General features: G+C 42.5%; 1 protein-coding gene across 3 annotated transcripts in view; it reads left to right on the top strand.

Annotated features, from left to right (window-relative positions):
* The window catches only part of LOC128507542 (glucocorticoid receptor-like), a 58,963-nt gene extending 43,050 nt beyond the window's left edge, over positions 1-15,913 (top strand). For all 3 annotated transcript variants that reach the window (XM_053478541.1, XM_053478540.1, XM_053478539.1), the window contains 6 exons: positions 2,118-2,234; positions 3,339-3,617; positions 9,543-9,687; positions 9,949-10,079; positions 11,822-11,979; positions 13,009-15,913. In XM_053478541.1, coding sequence (XP_053334516.1) covers positions 2,118-2,234; positions 3,339-3,617; positions 9,543-9,687; positions 9,949-10,079; positions 11,822-11,979; positions 13,009-13,161 — 983 coding nt within the window. In that variant the 3' untranslated portion in view covers positions 13,162-15,913. The remainder of the gene's footprint in view (positions 1-2,117; positions 2,235-3,338; positions 3,618-9,542; positions 9,688-9,948; positions 10,080-11,821; positions 11,980-13,008) is intronic.
* The last annotated feature ends 973 nt before the right edge of the window (positions 15,914-16,886 follow it).

The raw sequence follows: 16,886 nt of genomic DNA, 5'->3' as shown, positions 1-16,886 counted from the left end.
TCATGTCCTTCCCTTCTCACCCTGACACGCCCATCACTCTGGACTAGGCTCAGTCTGGACTCATCAGGTCACATGACCTTTCTCCATCACTCCAAAGTCCAGTCTTTATGATCCCTAACAAACTGAAGACTTTAATCTGATGAGTCTCAATAACGAGTGGTTTTATCATGGACACACATCCTGATCCTGTGTGTGTGTGTGTGTGTGTGTGTGTGTGTGTGTGTGTGTATGGAAATGCTCTTACTTTTACTATTAAACACAGCTCTGATTTGTACTGGACATTTTTTACGTGACATGTGTATCAAGCGTGTAAGTGATCTTCGTTCGGGACGTGCTGTGTGTTTAGTGTGTTTAGTGTGTTTATCTCCAGCAGGTCTCGGTTCCCTGGAGCAGTTGTGGCTAACAGATTGTCTGTAGACATTTTTGTGTCTCCTGGTCAGCTTCATCTGCAGCATTGTGTGCTCTTTTATGTTTATGTACTGTGTTGTAGGAAGATGCTCTCCCGACTCCTCTTGATATTTTCACAGAGAATGGTTTACACTGTGCTTACATCATTAAGCATCACCTGGTATCCAAGTGTTTTTATTGAGTCCATTAGCATGGCGTCAGACCGAGCCCCGGCCCAGAGTCAGTACTGTCTTAAACCTGCTCAGTCAAGTGTCTTTAATCACACGTCTCTGTTCTAGATTTATTTATTTATCTTTAGAGTTTAAACCCTGTGGTCTAGGTCTCCTAACGTGTTCACCTTCAGCCTGAAAATAAAACTCCTGAGATCATTGTGAACCTCAGAGAAGGAAATGTTTCCACTCAGACGCTTCACTGAGACCTTACTCTGACCGAGTTGTACTTCTCCAAAAAGCTCGAGACACCCATGAAGGAGAATAAACGTGTTGCCTTGAGGACTGTTTAGAGAGTTTCCTGCTCCAAATCGAACAACATGACGCTGTTAGAGAAGCTGATGATGATGATGTGGTTTATCATCCGCGATCTGATCAGCAGGTGTGTTAAAATACAGCTCCGTCAACCTCCAGCTGTAATCACAGTGTTTAAGAGCTTTAATGATCTCCTGCCCTGGTGCATTACAGTCTTACAGGCTCACGTCTCACTTTTATTATATGACTTCAAGTTGTACTTGTTGTGATTGTGCACTTCCTGTGAGAGGGTCACAGATCACCGCTGTAATGTAGTGCACTCCTGTTACTCACTCCTGTATCAAACATCTCCTGAGCTGAAGCACCAAACCTTTCACCCCGACGTCTCTGGAGTCTGAAACTGCAACTCGTGTAAGGAAGGTCATTGATCACGAAATAACCACATGCAGAGTTCATTAATCATATTTTAATGTTTTATAAAATACATTTATAATTCATAATTAGATGGATAGATAGACAAAAAGGCACACAGACAGGCAGACGAGACAGACGGACAGGCAGGTAGGCAGATAGACAATCAGCAGATAGACAGGCAGGTAAGCAGATAGACAATCAGCAGATAGACAGGTGGACAGATAGGGAGACAGACAGGTAGATAGGCAGATATGCAGGTAGACAGATGGTCAGATAGACAGACAGGTAGACAGACAGACAAGCAGGTGGATAGACAGGCACATCAGATAGACAGACAGACAAGTGGACAGACAAAAAGACAAGCAGTCAGGCAAGCAGATGGTCAGATAGACGGGCAGACAGACAGGTAGACAGACAGACATGCAGGCAGATAGATAGGCAGATAGACAGACAGACAGGCTGATTGTCCTATTATATGATGTTGTAAAGCAGTAGCCTTCAGCAGTGATTATCTGAAACAATGTGATGTGTCTTTCTCTGTGATGAATGTTATAGACTTTGTGATGGAGCGCTGATTTTATTATTATTATTATTATTATTATTATTATTATTTCTTTCTGGGACGTCTGTGATGGGAGTCGATCTGGGAGTAATTTGGAGTGACTCAGCTTCCTCTCGCGTGTTTGTGACTGCTGCAGTGTTATAATGTGAAGTCCTGCAGGCATGGCGCCTGTACTGACCTGACTTTAATCCTCCCTAAAGTCGGCCTGAAAATATAATAATATTAATATTAATAATAATAATCAATCCCACACCTCTTTTTCCTTTCAGGCCAACACAACTATCTGTGTGCCGGGAGAAACGACTGCATCATCGACAAGATTCGCAGGAAGAACTGTCCGGCCTGCCGCTTTCGCAAATGCCTCCAGACGGGCATGAACCTTGACGGTAGGAAACGCTGTGTGTGTGTGTGTGTGTGTGTGTGTGTGTGCTTTAATAAGCATCATTACATACACATAGGATTTAATTCCTGAGTGTGTGATGGACTTTATCATTTTTACCTGCTGTAATGGTTATAAGAGTTTAAATCTAAGGCTGCTTTCAGTCAAATAATTCACTGTGGAGCTGCTTAAAGGTTGGTTTGTTTGGTGTGTGTGAGGGCATTCAGAGGGCATGAAGTTCAGGATGAGTGTGTAAAGGTAAAGTTGAAGCAGCAACAGTGGTTTAATCATTAAAGGGGCGTTCGGCAAGACTCGTCCAAATCAGTCATGATTACGACTCAAACAGTTTAGAAGGTGTAGGTGAGTAAGATTTGATTTTTTTTCTTTTTTAAGATTTGATTTTTTTTTTACACGAAGCTCCGCCCCAGAACCGAATTTTGAAAATCATTACACCACTACCCCTGTCTTGTTTCTCTCTATAAACAACCAAACCCTTTTCGGGCCTCTCCACACAGACGGAGTGGACAGACGCGTCTCCGAGCGGTGCTGCTGATTCTGACGCAGAAACGCTGCTGGTGTTATTTCTGGTTCTGCTGTGTTTCCCGTCATTAAGTGTTTTTTTAAAGTGCAGAGTGATTTTAGCTCACAGGAGAATCATCGGGGCTGCGAGTGCACTTATTAAGAGCAGACTGAAGTGTTCGGGTGTTGGGGAGTGTTTATAAAATGACGGACAGGAGACGCATGTCAACAAAAACAAGTGTTTCGAGCCTTTACACAGATTTCCACACGAGATTTTTAAGCCGCATAACACCGTGGTTTAACCCGTAATTGTTCTGATTATATCCTACATATTTAACAGATTATTTATAGAAGTAAACATATTGCACCTCTAAAGGCTCTAAGCAGCTCTACACGTATCTACAATCTAATATTTAAGAAGTGAAAGGAGGGGATGGTGGAGGTGCTGCTTTTTGTTGTAATTGCAGATTGGAACCGTACTGGAACACACCGTGGGTTTCTGTCATATTAATATTTCCCAACATGATTAACTGACCCTAGTGTTGTATAGCCGGTACATATCATGTCTGCGCTTCTGTTCCCTCTGTTTCAGCGCGAAAAAACAAGAAACTGATCCGAATGAAAGGGCAGCAGGCTGCAGCCGAGTCCTCGCCCTTCGTCTCCGGGGAGCATCAGTCGTCTCTGGTGCTCAAGTCCATGCCTCAGCTCGTCCCCACCATGCTGTCTCTGCTGAAGGCCATCGAGCCTGAAATCGTCTACGCTGGCTACGACAGCACCGTCCCCGACACCTCCATACGTCTCATGACCACCCTGAACCGACTCGGGGGACGCCAGGTCATCTCCGCCGTCAAGTGGGCCAAAGCCCTGCCAGGTGAGAGCCGGTTCTCTTGAAGCGCAACACCCTGACCTGCTGGTGCAGAAAACAAGGATTTAAATGCTTTAGTTCAAGCAGATCAGGACGGAAAATGATTTTAGAGGATGAGACTGTCTCGGGAGAGCAACTCACGGATCCCAGTTCGGAAAAACACACTCCGCTGTAAAGCAGTACTTTGTTTTACCCGAGCTAAAATGTTAAACACAGAGTAATGCTTTAGTTAGGACAAAATCTAAATAATAAATAATAAATGGTGTATTTATGTGTTTATTATTCAAATCATTAACAGGTTTCTTTTTTGAGAAAGAGGGAGAGATTATTCTCTCAGTTCTAAACAAGGTGTTTTATCGCTTCCATGTTTATTAGCTGCTTTTCAGTTACAGCTCAGTGTTTATTCTGTGACTTCCTGTAATTATTTGAAGGGCCGTTAACTTCTGTTAAGCGTGACGACGGGTTTATTCCTCCGGTCAGAAGGGGGTGATTAATTCTCTATACCGGCGGCTCTGACAGTCGTTTCGGCTGTAACACAAATCACAGGTTTATATTAACGCGCCTGTTCTGATACCGTATCGTTTCTATAGCAACAGCACGATCGCAGGGACGTGTGGAACCAGGAAGCTCCACGTTATCTGACGTTTAAAAATGAGCTGTGTGAGACTGCTGTCCCCCAACACACACACACACACACACACGCACGCACACACACACACACACACACACACACACACACACACACACAAACACACACACACACACACACACACCTACTTACCCATATTGTCCAAATCACATTAAATTGCACTGGTTTGTTGGTTCTTTATTTGTGGACGGGGAAAGAAAAGGTACATTTGTGTTGACTCTAAATGTCTCCATCAGTAAATGAACACAAACTGTTTTTGCGAGACCAATTTGACGGGATTTGATTTGTGTTTAAAAAAAAGGTTTAATTTCTCAAAAACTGAATGAGGACAAAAGAACTGACATGGTTTTGTTAATTCTCATATTATGTGTGTGTGTGTGTGTGTGTGTGTGTGTGTGTGACAAAAAGATGTAATACCTAAAAAAAAACGGTATGAGAACAAATGTTTACTCTGTGTGCACAAATAATGCAAGGTGACATGGTTTGGTTAAGTTTCTGATTATGTGTGTGTGTGTGTGTGTGTGTGTGTGTGTGTGTGTGTGTGTGTGTGTGTGTGTGTGTGTGTGTGTGTGTGTTGGAGGTGGTGGCGGTGGTGTCAGAGAGGAAACGAGTGTTTATAGCTGCTAAAGCAAGTTATAAAAGAAGAGAAACTGACTTGTCTCTTTACGTTCATGAACGAGGTCATGAAACTGGCATGAGATATAAAAGGGTTAAGGGTCAGATGAGGAACGCCGCCCCCTCCGGCCGAAAATAATCGATAGTGATATGACGTGTTACTGTCGCACACCAGACTGTATTGTTTTTATTTAACGGCGCAGACTAATGTGCGTTATTAGTTACTGATCTGAATGATAAGTGATACGTGTAGAGAGTTTCACTTCACTGTGCACCAGACGCGCGGTTGTCGCTCACCGCTGCCCCTAAACGCCCTTTGACCCTCCTGAGGTTAGAAACATACAGGTGGAGGGCAGGTAGAAATAAACCCTGCAGGTGGTGAAGTCTCGGATGCTGTGCCACAATGATGACGGAAAGAACACAAGTGAAAACAGAGCGTTTGTGTTTTTTTCCCGTAGTGCTAACAACGGTCTGATGTTCATTCCTCGGCGTCTGGGTTTTATATTGGATTCTAATAGCATTTCTACACAGACGCCTGCAGGAGTTTGTCCATTATAAATGCAGACTTTAACACGCATCAGGGATCGGTGAAGCTCTCCCGCCAGCAAGAGCATGAGAAAGGCACATGGCTCGTTCTCGTTCTCTGCAGCGCACCATCACATGAGCGTCTGCTCAAACAAACACAGCTACAGAAAACCATTACAAAGTGGAAAAAAGGGAAACAGTATTCCAGCACAAGCAGATATTTGGTTCATTATTATACTGCATGTAGATCCTGCTCCTGGGAATAAAGTACATTCTCATGACTTCCTCATGCAGGTCTGGAGTGAAGGACGTCTCAGAAACGCAGGATAAACCATCAGGAAGTGTCTGTGAAGCATGGTCCTGCTCCTCAGATCCTCAGGGCTTTAGAAAGTCATACGAGGACAAAAACAGTTTATCCAGAACGAGGCCCTGCACTCACTCTTAACTAGTCAACTCTTTACTCTCATGGAAAAAGAAATCTGTTCACTTTATTATTAAAATTAGACTGTTTTGTGTACAGCAGATGAAACAGTTGTTTTCATGAAGACACACAGCCGTACCTCTGCGTACGAGTTTAATCCACTGCCAAGGCGAGTTCTTAAGGTGAAATGTTGTATTGTGAAGCGCATTGTCCCATAGGAAATAATGTAAATGCAGATAATTCGTTCCAGACACCCAAAAATATGACCAGTATTACCAATTTTTAACCCTATAATTATATTTTTTCATATAAAAACAATCAAAACATTTAGAAAAGATGTGTAAATGAGGTCAAATATGAAATAAATAGACATTAAACCTCACTTAACTTTAATCTATGATTCCTCTCGGCACCGACTGCTTTAAAACCCAAACTGAAAGCGGCTTCCTTTTCTTCTTTCTACCGTCCTTGATAACATTCTTGGGACCCGTGGTGCCACGTCTTTACTAAATCAACACAAAATGTAAAATATATATAAACTCACTTCACTTAGGTTTCCACTGACACTAACAAGTTTTGAACATTTCTTGCAAAATTTCAGTTCTTAAGGCAGAATTTCATTAGGCAGATCATTCGTTTGTCGAGGTGTCGCTGTACGCAGTGCAACGCAGTTATTTAATAAATAAATAAACTACGTCATTTTTCTTGTTGCCAAATAGAAACCTATTTCTGGCTTTTACATTCTTTCACTAATACGTAAATAATGTCATGTTTTATAGAAATAATCCAGAATTATTCGTCTTATACAGTACCACATACAGTAGGTTTTATTAAGCTACTGTAGATCCTGTTGTCACGTACACGATAGCAGCTGTGAATAGTTGTTAGATTAAACTAAATTTAATTCAGTTTTATTTATAAATCACTTGTAAAAACGGTCGAGCAGGTTTACACAATCAAAAGGAAATACAGTGGAACCTCGGATTACGAGTAACATGGTTTACGAGTGTTTTGCAAGACGAGCAACAATTTTTAATAATTTTTTACTTAAAAAATTAGCATTGTCTTAGTTTACGAGCACCGAGTATCATGTTTCACGCATGCGCTTCTTGTTTTAACAACGAGCGTTACATCATCACAAGTGAGCCAACGTTTTTTCTCTCTCTTGCAGCGGAATTGTAGGTAATCGTCTCTCCTGCTGGGTGAATACACACACACACACATTATTGGAGAGACGATTTTTAAAACCATTTAAAAATTAGCAAGGAACATCGCTAGTCAAACTCACATGAGCGCATACTAACGGAATCACTGCTGTAAAGTAAAACAACAACAACAAAAATTAAACAGCTCCTCACCTTTAAAAACAATCGCGACAGAGAGAAGTTTGTGTGTTTGTTTGGCAACCTGAGAGAAGGGGGCCGTAAACGTGAGCGAGCCCCCCTTCAGCCCCCCTCCTCTCAGGTTGCCAAATAAACACACAAACTCCTCTCTGTCGCGATTGTTTTCAAAGGTATGGGATTAGTTTCCATTGTTATGCTGATGATACCCAATTATACATCTCAACAAAACCAGATGAAATACCCAAGTTGTCTAGATTAACCGAGTGTGTCCAGGACATAAAAGATTGGATGACCAATAACTTTCTTTTACTAAATTCAGATAAGACAGAGATATTGCTCATCGGCCCAAAAACCAGCACACAACAGCTTTCACAATTCAGCCTGCGTTTAGAAGGATGTACTGTTACTACTAGCTCAACAGTAAAAGACCTGGGCGTAATATTAGACAGTAACTTGTCCTTTGAAAATCATATTTCCAATATCACAAAAACAGCCTTTTTCCATCTTAGAAATATTGCCAAACTTAGGAGTATCCTATCCGTATCTGATGCAGAAAAGCTAGTTCATGCATTCATGACCTCCAGACTGGACTATTGTAATGCATTACTAGGTGGTTGTCCTGCATCCTCAATAAACAAGCTACAGTTAGTCCAAAATGCAGCCGCCAGGGTTCTCACTAGATCCAGAAAATATGATCATATAACCCCAATATTATCATCCCTGCACTGGCTACCTGTTCAGTTTAGAATTAATTACAAAATAGTATTACTTACATACAAGGCTTTAAATGGTTTAGCTCCCTCATACCTAACCAGTCTTCTGATACGCTATAATCCACCACGTCCCTTAAGATCACAAAACTCCGGACTTCTGGTAGTTCCCAGAATTTTAAAATCTACAAAAGGGGGCAGGGCATTTTCATATTTGGCTCCAAAGCTTTGGAATAGCCTTCCAGACAGTGTTCGGGGAGCAGACACGGTTTCCCAATTCAAAAGTAGGCTCAAGACGCATCTCTTTAATCTGGCATACGCGTAACTCATCCCATAACCTCATACTCCATTACACCTATCCTGAATGGCAACTACGCTAATTCTCTCCATCTGTTCTGTATTTTTCTACCCATCCTGAGACATCTGGAGATTGTACCAGCTTCAGTAGATAAAGGCCAACCCTGCGAGATTTCTAAGGCATCTTGAGAAGGACCTGCTCCAGCTAGATTCTGCTTTATGATGGCTGGAGCTACACATCCTGCTCCTGTGCTTCCAGTGATCTGACCCCATCTGCCCTCTGCACCTACTGCTGAACTGAATCTACACAACTTCTGATATATTGAACTTTCACCTGCACAACACACTTGATGTTATTTCTATCTGTTATCACCCAGATGAGGATGGGTTCCCTGTTGAGTCTGGTTCCTCTCAAGGTTTCTTCCTATTGCCATCTCAGGGAGTTTTTCCTTTCCACTGTCGCCGTCACCCTTGGCTTGCTCATCAGAGACATTTCATTCATCATTCATTCATTTAATTATTATCTAGACACATTTTTCTCACACATACACACTTCCAAATATTTTCTTTTCTTAAAAAAAAAAAAAAAAAAAAAATCTTTAATTTTTTTTTGTGAAGCTGCTTTGGGACAATGACCATTGTTAAAAGCGCTATATAAATAAAATTGAATTGAATTGAATTGAAAGGTGAGGAGCTGTTTAATTCGTTTTTTGTTGTTGTTGTTGTTTTACTTACAGCAGTGATCCTGTTAGTATGCGCTCACGTGAGTGTGACTATAAATGTTCCTTGCTAATTTTTAAACGGTTTTAAAAACGGTCTATCCGTTAATGTGTGTGTGTGTGTGTGTGTGTGTGCGCGCGCGCACACATTTTACACACATACACTCTGCGTCCACAAACGAAAACCCTTATCTATCCGGGTTTATTTTTACATTTTTTTAAGGTAAAGTACAGGTTAATTTATTTCATTTTTATTTTATATTTTGTATTAATTATATTTATGTATTTATTTTTTGGGGCTGTAGAACGAATAATTTAAGTTTCCATTATTTCCTATGAGAAAATTAAATTTGGTTTACGAGTGTTTTGGAATACGAGCCCGCTTGCGAAACGAATTAAGCTCGTAATCCGAGGTTCCACTGTAATGGAAATATGTATAAAAGTGAGTTGTTTCCTCTCGTTTTTGTGTAGTACACTGTGTGTGTGTGTGTGTGTGTGTGTATAGTGTAGTCACTGCATTAGTTTGTTATCGTGTCATTAAGCGAGCAGTGAACATCCCTCCACCTGAGATTTCAGATAATCTTTACTGGGAGATTGATCAGCTGCTCCAGGTCGAACCTTCATGTATCTCTTCATTGCTTTGTGCTTCGAGGTTTCCGGAATCTCCACCTGGACGACCAGATGACTCTCCTGCAGTGCTCCTGGCTGTTCCTCATGTCCTTCAGTCTCGGATGGAGGTCCTACCAGCAGTGTAACGGAGGCATGCTGTGCTTCGCCCCTGACCTCGTCATCAACGAGTGAGTTATTAGTCTGGATTAAAACTCAGTACAAGATGGTGAAGATCCCACTGTAGTCCGTAGCTGAGAGACTTAAAGCAACACTTAAAGCGGTGATGGTGGACTTCTGTGAGCTTATGTACAGTATGAGGAAGAGGGCAGATAGCCACGTCCCCTGATGTTCCTCTGCCCTGTGATGCAGCAGGAGCAGCAGTGTATTAGAATAATCTCTTATATTTTGTATTAAAAAGATGAATCTGTGTGTGTGTGTGTGTGTTGCAGGGAGAGGATGAAGCTGCCCTACATGAGTGAACAGTGTGAGCAGATGCTGAAGATCACCAACGAGCTGGTGCGGCTCCAGGTCTCCTACGACGAGTATCTGTGTATGAAAGTGCTGCTGCTGCTCAGTACAGGTCCGTGCACTCGTCCTCACGCTAGTCTCCGGACCTGTGTCAGTGTGTGTGTGTGTGTGTGTGTGTGTGTGTGTGTGTGTGTCTGTGTGTCTGTGTGTGTCTGTGTGTTGTTGTGGGGGGGAGGGGTGCGCTCTCATGTCGATCGTAGTAACATTAACCAATCACGTGCATCTGTGCTTTGTTCCCACGCCCTAATGATGCGAGTGCAGCAGTTTAGGAAGCAGGTCATGGCCCGACCCTCCCTGTTGGGTTTTTTATTTTTGGTTGGATTTTATTTGTACAGTAAACTCTGAGCAGCGACCTGAAGAGAGAGAGAGAGAGAGAGAGAGAGAGAGAGATGGAGCTGTAACCTTCTGCAGTTTTAAAGGAAATGTGAAAGTTATTTACTGTATCAGTCCATGTTCAATATATAATAGAATTTTTCCTTCAAGTTACTAAAATGTTTGTGTTTGCTGTCAGTTAGAGCTCTTTAAATAAAAAGAAAATCTTAAGCTGGAAAAAAGTAATCAGTGATCACCAGGGGTCACCCGATACAGTATTATCACGATACCACGAGTGCTGATTTCATTTGTATTGTGATTTTGTAAGTATCACAAATTTATAATAATCATGATTTAATATATTCTCTTTTAGATAGTGTTACAATTATAAACAAACTTGGTGCACAATAATGTGCTCCTACTAGACAGCCCCTCTGCTGCCCGCAGTGTATGCCAGTGTGTGCCAGTGTGTGCCAGTGTGTGCCAGTGTGTGCCAGTGTGCGCCACCTGTAGGATCATAGTGGAACTGCAATATTTTAACCACTGCACCTACGAACATGTGAATACAAAAATAAACCCATATTGGACTCAGTGTAGTGATGTGTGTGACACCCCCCCCCCCCCCGCCCCCAATCTCTATTATGTTTTAAGCCCCATCATGTCACCTGACACCACGTGGAAGCCACGCCTCCTTTCCTTCAACACGAACTGCTCTATCAGGACTCACAGGACACACTCTCCTGCTTTCTGTCACAGTAAATACAGAATGTTTTAAGTTCGTTAACCCTGACTGTATTGTCTGTGTGTAAAGAGGACCACGCCCGGACAGCTGTAGTGTAATTTCCCTTCCCCCTCTCCTCACGATGGAAACGCTCACTGCCACGCCCTGTAGGCCGGCTCCTCTAAACTATTCATTTATTTATCACAATTCATTTAAACTAGTAAATCATAAGCAGAATTAAACAGGCCTGTTATATATTAAAGGTTCTTCTTGTTCTTCCAAGTGCCTTGTGTTTGTTCTTTTATTGCTGTGAATCATATCATATTTGTCATTATACTTCTAAGTGAAAGTTTTACCAGGATCGTGTGAACGCAGAACATGAGTGGACTGAAAATTCAGTAGTTTTTTTTTTTTTATGCAGTTTGTTCCAAAAAGCCACAATGAAAGAAGAAGCCGTTCGCCGCTGGTCCTGGCAGAGAGAGAGATACTGTAGTGTTCGTAGTAGAGCGGTTCACTTTAACAAGCAGTAAAATAGCTGACAATGACTGTATAATGTAAAAAAAGATGTGCTCAGGTGTGTGTTGATTACGTCTTAAGGAAATGGAAATTGCCCGTGTCTATTAAAGAAAATCGTGTCTGCTTTAAGAAAAAGAAAAAAAGCCTAACTCTCCTGTTCTCATCACGGGAGTCTGGTCTCTCTTCCTCATGTTCTTTCTCTCTCCTGTTCTCTCGACTCCGCATCGTTGGTTTGGTCTCTGCAGTACCCAAGGACGGACTGAAGAGCCAGGCTGTGTTTGACGAAATCCGCTTGTCCTACATTAAGGAGCTCGGCAAGGCCATCGTCAAACGGGACGAGAACTCCAGCCAGAACTGGCAGAGGTTCTATCAGCTCACCAAGCTTTTGGACTCCATGCAGGAGGTGAGATCATGAGTGAAAATGCAGCAGTGATCAGAAGCCACATAGTTAATATATCACAATGTTTACTAAATCTACTGATGGGACGTGTGTGTGTGTGTTTTGTTGAGTTTTTTAGGTTTACAGCTTCCATAACCTGCTGATTTTAACCTCCAAAAAACAGGACATTTACACAATACATGTTTTTAAAATGATCTGTTTATTTATTTAGTTATTTATTGAGCCTTTTATAAGCTCTATTACTGTTTCCTTTAGCTTTGATTACACACACACACACACACACAAACTGTAGTGTCCAGTTCATGTGTGTAAATGATGTCTCGTGCACCCAGAGCCACTTTTTCAGTCCTGGAATACACTCCGCTCCATCAGTGACGAAGAAGAAACCCTCCATAGATGTGATCCTCTGGTGATTCAGTACATTCAGGTGGTCAGCTGACTTCATTTTATTGCCCCATAACGTTACTGAGTCTAGACCTGAGTAACTGATCAACCCCAGATCATAACACTGTCTCCAGAGGCTTGTACAGTGGACACTATGCATGATGGGAGCATCACTTCATGTCCTTCCCTTCTCACCCTGACACGCCCATCACTCTGGGATAGGCTCAGTCTGGACTCATCAGGTCACATGACCTTTCTCCATCACTCCAAAGTCCAGTCTTTATGATCCCTAACAAACTGAAGACTTTTTGTTTCTATTAGTCTGACTGATTAGCGGTTTCTGTAAGTCTACACAGCTGTTTAGTCCCGATCCCCTGGGTTCTCCTCGCATTGTTTGTTTGGAATTGCTCTTCCTGTCACTATTAAACCTCTCTTTAGTTGTTAGCTTTGACTGATGCAGGACAATAAAAAATAAAACAGAAACTTTGGTTTCTCACTCCATCAGTTTTATATACACACACACACACACACACACACACACACACATACTGTTTTGACCTTAGCATGACATACACAGTCACAGATCCTCAGTACAGTCTCATGACCTCACACTCTTGCTAACTCCTGATTGGCTGTTTGTGTTTGCAGATGGTGGAGGGGCTGCTCAACTTCTGCTTCTACACGTTTGTGAATAAGTCCCTGAGTGTGGAGTTCCCCGACATGCTGGCAGAAATCATCACCAACCAGCTCCCGAAAATTAAAGACCGGAGCGTCAAGCCTCTTCTCTTTCACCAAAAATGACTGCCTTAGATGATGACAATGCCTTATCTCCACGCTAGCCTCGCGGCCCTGAGCAGACCTTCAGCTGTCACGGCTTCGCTGAGTGAGACTGAGTGACTTTCATTGTTTTTAGGGACTGTGTGTAATGATCGCTTGAGAGGAGCATGAAAAGAGAAAGTTAGAGAGAGACCGTGGCACAGACAAAGACTGGAGATACACACACACACACACACACACACACACACACACATGTACACAAGCCATTTCCAATTCCTCTTTGTTCTCCTTAATATTTTCTGCAGATGCGCTTGGTTTGGATCTGCCTCCTCGTAGATGAGAAGAAATCTCCCGCGTGTACACTGATGCAAAGTTTACAAAGAAACATCACAAAAGGGAAAATGTGCCTTTACAAAAAAAAAAAAAAAAAAAAAACCCTAATGTAAATGACTTACATGCTTTCTGTGTTCGTGCCTTGTACCTGTGATGGCGTTTCCTCTCTCCTGTAAAACAGCAGCGTTTGGGTTTCGGCAGCTCAGTAATCCTCAGGATGTCAGGATGGAACCCCTGGAGCCGCGTCATGGAGAAAAAAAAGAAAAGAAAAGACTAAAAAAATCCCTTTCCACTGCTAAGCTGAGCTCGATGCTATTCTAAAGTGCTTCTCATTGTTGTTTCAGGTCTTTTGTCGATGCTTGAATGTGTTTCATGCTTTGGTGTGATCTGTGCATCCCTGAATTCACACACCCGCATATTCAGAGTTTAATTTTAATTTGGTCTGAGATGCAGCAGGTTTCATGAGCTGCTGGAGGAACTGGGTGACCTGAGGAACACGTCAATCGAAAGTGAGGAAACCTTCCACAGCTGTGTTGTTGTTAGTAAAACATCTAAACGCAGTTCACTTGTTGTGGTTGTTTCACACTGGGATGGATTCATGGGTTGAACTGGGAACTCTGGAGCCGTGAGCCTGTGACGCTCCCTGATGCACCACAGCGCCTCTACTGGAGGAATAATATCGCAGGGTGACCCAAAAGTCTCCACACACAGGGCTAAATGACGCGGGATTTTAATCAGAGGAAAAGGGCTTTATTTACGAAACCTCCCCTAACTGATGGTTGTTTCTTTGTAAACACACACACAGAGTACTGAGAGTGTACCGAGAGCTGTGTTCACACTGCAGGCAAAAGACTCCGATTCAGAACACTTTATCATTAATCCCAACAAAGGCAGATTTTATTTATAAGCTCCACCCATAAAATCTTTTTACTGATGTTTTTTTTTCCTCATATAATTTATAGTGAACGTTTCATTGGGACACACACGCTTACATAAAAGATAACACAAAAAGATCAATCGTCTAAAAGGATCCAATCTGGACCTCGGATCTGTTTTCCATAACAGTGTGAAGGACGGCACAAATCACAGGGAATCTGATCTCAGTTCTGACACGGTCGCGGCGCTAAAGGGAAGTTTAGAAACCGATTACGCAAACTGAAGGAGGGGCTAAATACCGAGGCCCAGATCACATGACACTCCTGCTGTACACATGTGGCTCGGAGTAGGAGTGAGATGTGTTGAGATTAAAGTCAGACGCCACATTAAATGAACAGATGAAATCCGATTCGATCAAAGACGTGTGACTTTGGCCTGCGGTGTGAACGTGGCCTTACGGTACTGCGGTGGCCTTAACCTCGTTCCTTCACATGATCTCAGTGCTGAACGTTCTCCTGGTTCATCCTGGTCTTCACCCTGATCACAAACTTCTGGGGATCTAAAATAAAAATACTATTAAACTGAATCTAAAGTATTTCTGAAGCCTTTTTCCAGAAGTGTGATCATTAGTGCGCTGTGTGTGTGGAGGTTTCTTGGACACCGGGTGTCAACAAAAAACAAAACATCTCTGAATCTGCTTCCTGCGTTTGCTTATCAGCTTGTTTGACACAAAAACTGACACAGTTGGAGCTGAGGAGGTCTTTGCCGGACGTTTGGTTGCGACACCAGTAAGTGTTTTTATCAGGGGGAAACAGCGCGCTTTAACACAGTACTTCATCTTTACCCTGGTGTACTGTTGGTACAGGGTGTGTGTGTGTGTGTGTGTGTGTGTGTGTGTGTGTGTGTGTGTGTTCTCCTGTTTGTTTGGATCCCTCTGTAGAAAGTGTTTAGTTGTAGAATGCTTGTTTAGACTCTGACCCCGCCGTGTCCTGTGTGTGCTCTCTCCATGCCAAAGCTCTCTCTCTCTCTCTCTCTCTCTCTTTCTTTCTCTCCTGATCGTCTGTCTGCTGCTCGGCCTTCTGACTGACAGAAGAGTTTTTATGCGAGAGAGATTTGTTGTATTTTTTCTAAACTGCACCAGCAAAGTCCAGAAGCCGAGTCGTTTTATTCATAGCGCTTAAAAGGTTTTGTATTTTCCTCCTGAACATTACTGTGTTTAAAAAGAAAGAATTTATTCCCTCTTTTTCTCCAATCATAATGTTCACAGACTTTAAAAAAAAAAAATCTGTATTTGGGTTTTTGTTCACTCTTGTTTGTTCCTGTTTGATCCCGTTGGAGTTATTTTTATGTGGGTTTGTAACCGTCTGGAATACAATTATTTCCCCAAATGTAAACGAGCTCAGTTCTGCCCCCTAGGGCTCAGCGATGTGACAAGAAAAATCACATCACGATACTTCGACACTCGTACGATATGAGCGCTGTAAATGAAAACGGGTTCAAAGTTTTCTGATTGTTTTATTCAGTTTTTGATAAAAGCTACATTTTAACCCTGAACATCTTCAAAAAGGAAACATAATTAAAGACAATAGTGATATTATTGTCACATCGCCCCGGCCTACTGACACCATCCCCCAACACACACACACACACACACACACACGTATGAACACTCATCTGTAATACTGCACTGTGGAGAAGCAGGTGTTGTCTTACTTTCACCTACGATACAACATTCTACACACACACACACACACACACACACACTCATCCGTCCCTCCCCCACCCCCTATCAGGTAACTGCACAGTTTAATGTCTTTTCATGGCATTTTAATGCGCGCTGACGTTTGGCCTTAACGTTGTAAGAAATGTCACCAAGTTCACCAGCTGTAAGCTTCAGGTTAGCATTAGCTTAGCTTTAGCCATGTTTTCTGTGGCCATCTGTACGGGACTTTAGCATGAATACAAACCGAACAGTGAATAGTGATTTATCTTCCCTCCACCTGTTCCCCCCCACCTCTCTCTCTCTCTCCCTCTCTCTCTCGCTCCTGTTACAGGAGGATCAGGACGCTCTGTTCCACTCAGTCTGGTGCGGTGGCTGGATTTCACAGATCACTTCAATAGTAAATAATTGGAAAAACAGGCGTTTGCTCAGTGCTGACATCACACTCGTGACCTCACACACACATGACATCACCAGCACGCGTCACTGTGTCCATCCTGAGTGCCGGTACACTCAGGAGTAACACACACACACCTGTTTATTAAAATAACATGACCTTATGAAGTGTAACAAGAGTTCAAAGGCAACCTGAACTTTAGTAACTTTTTCAATTCCTTTATTTTTGGTCTCACACGACAGACTGGCATTAATGTCCCCCTCCTCCCCCTCCTCCCCCCCTCCCCCTCCCCAGGCCCCGTCGCTCCTCACTGTGATCACAGTCCGACTTTTATCATTTTGTTGCTCGTGTCGTTGTGTTTTTTTTTTTTTTTAAGTGTTGCATTTTAATGTCAAACTGAATGAATTGGAGAGATTTCAGAGA

The sequence above is a fragment of the Clarias gariepinus genome, chromosome 19 (genome assembly GCF_024256425.1).
Source record: "Clarias gariepinus isolate MV-2021 ecotype Netherlands chromosome 19, CGAR_prim_01v2, whole genome shotgun sequence".
NCBI lineage: Eukaryota > Metazoa > Chordata > Actinopteri > Siluriformes > Clariidae > Clarias > Clarias gariepinus.
Note: the sequence above shows the minus strand (reverse complement) of the source record. Positions and strands in the feature narration are given on the sequence as shown.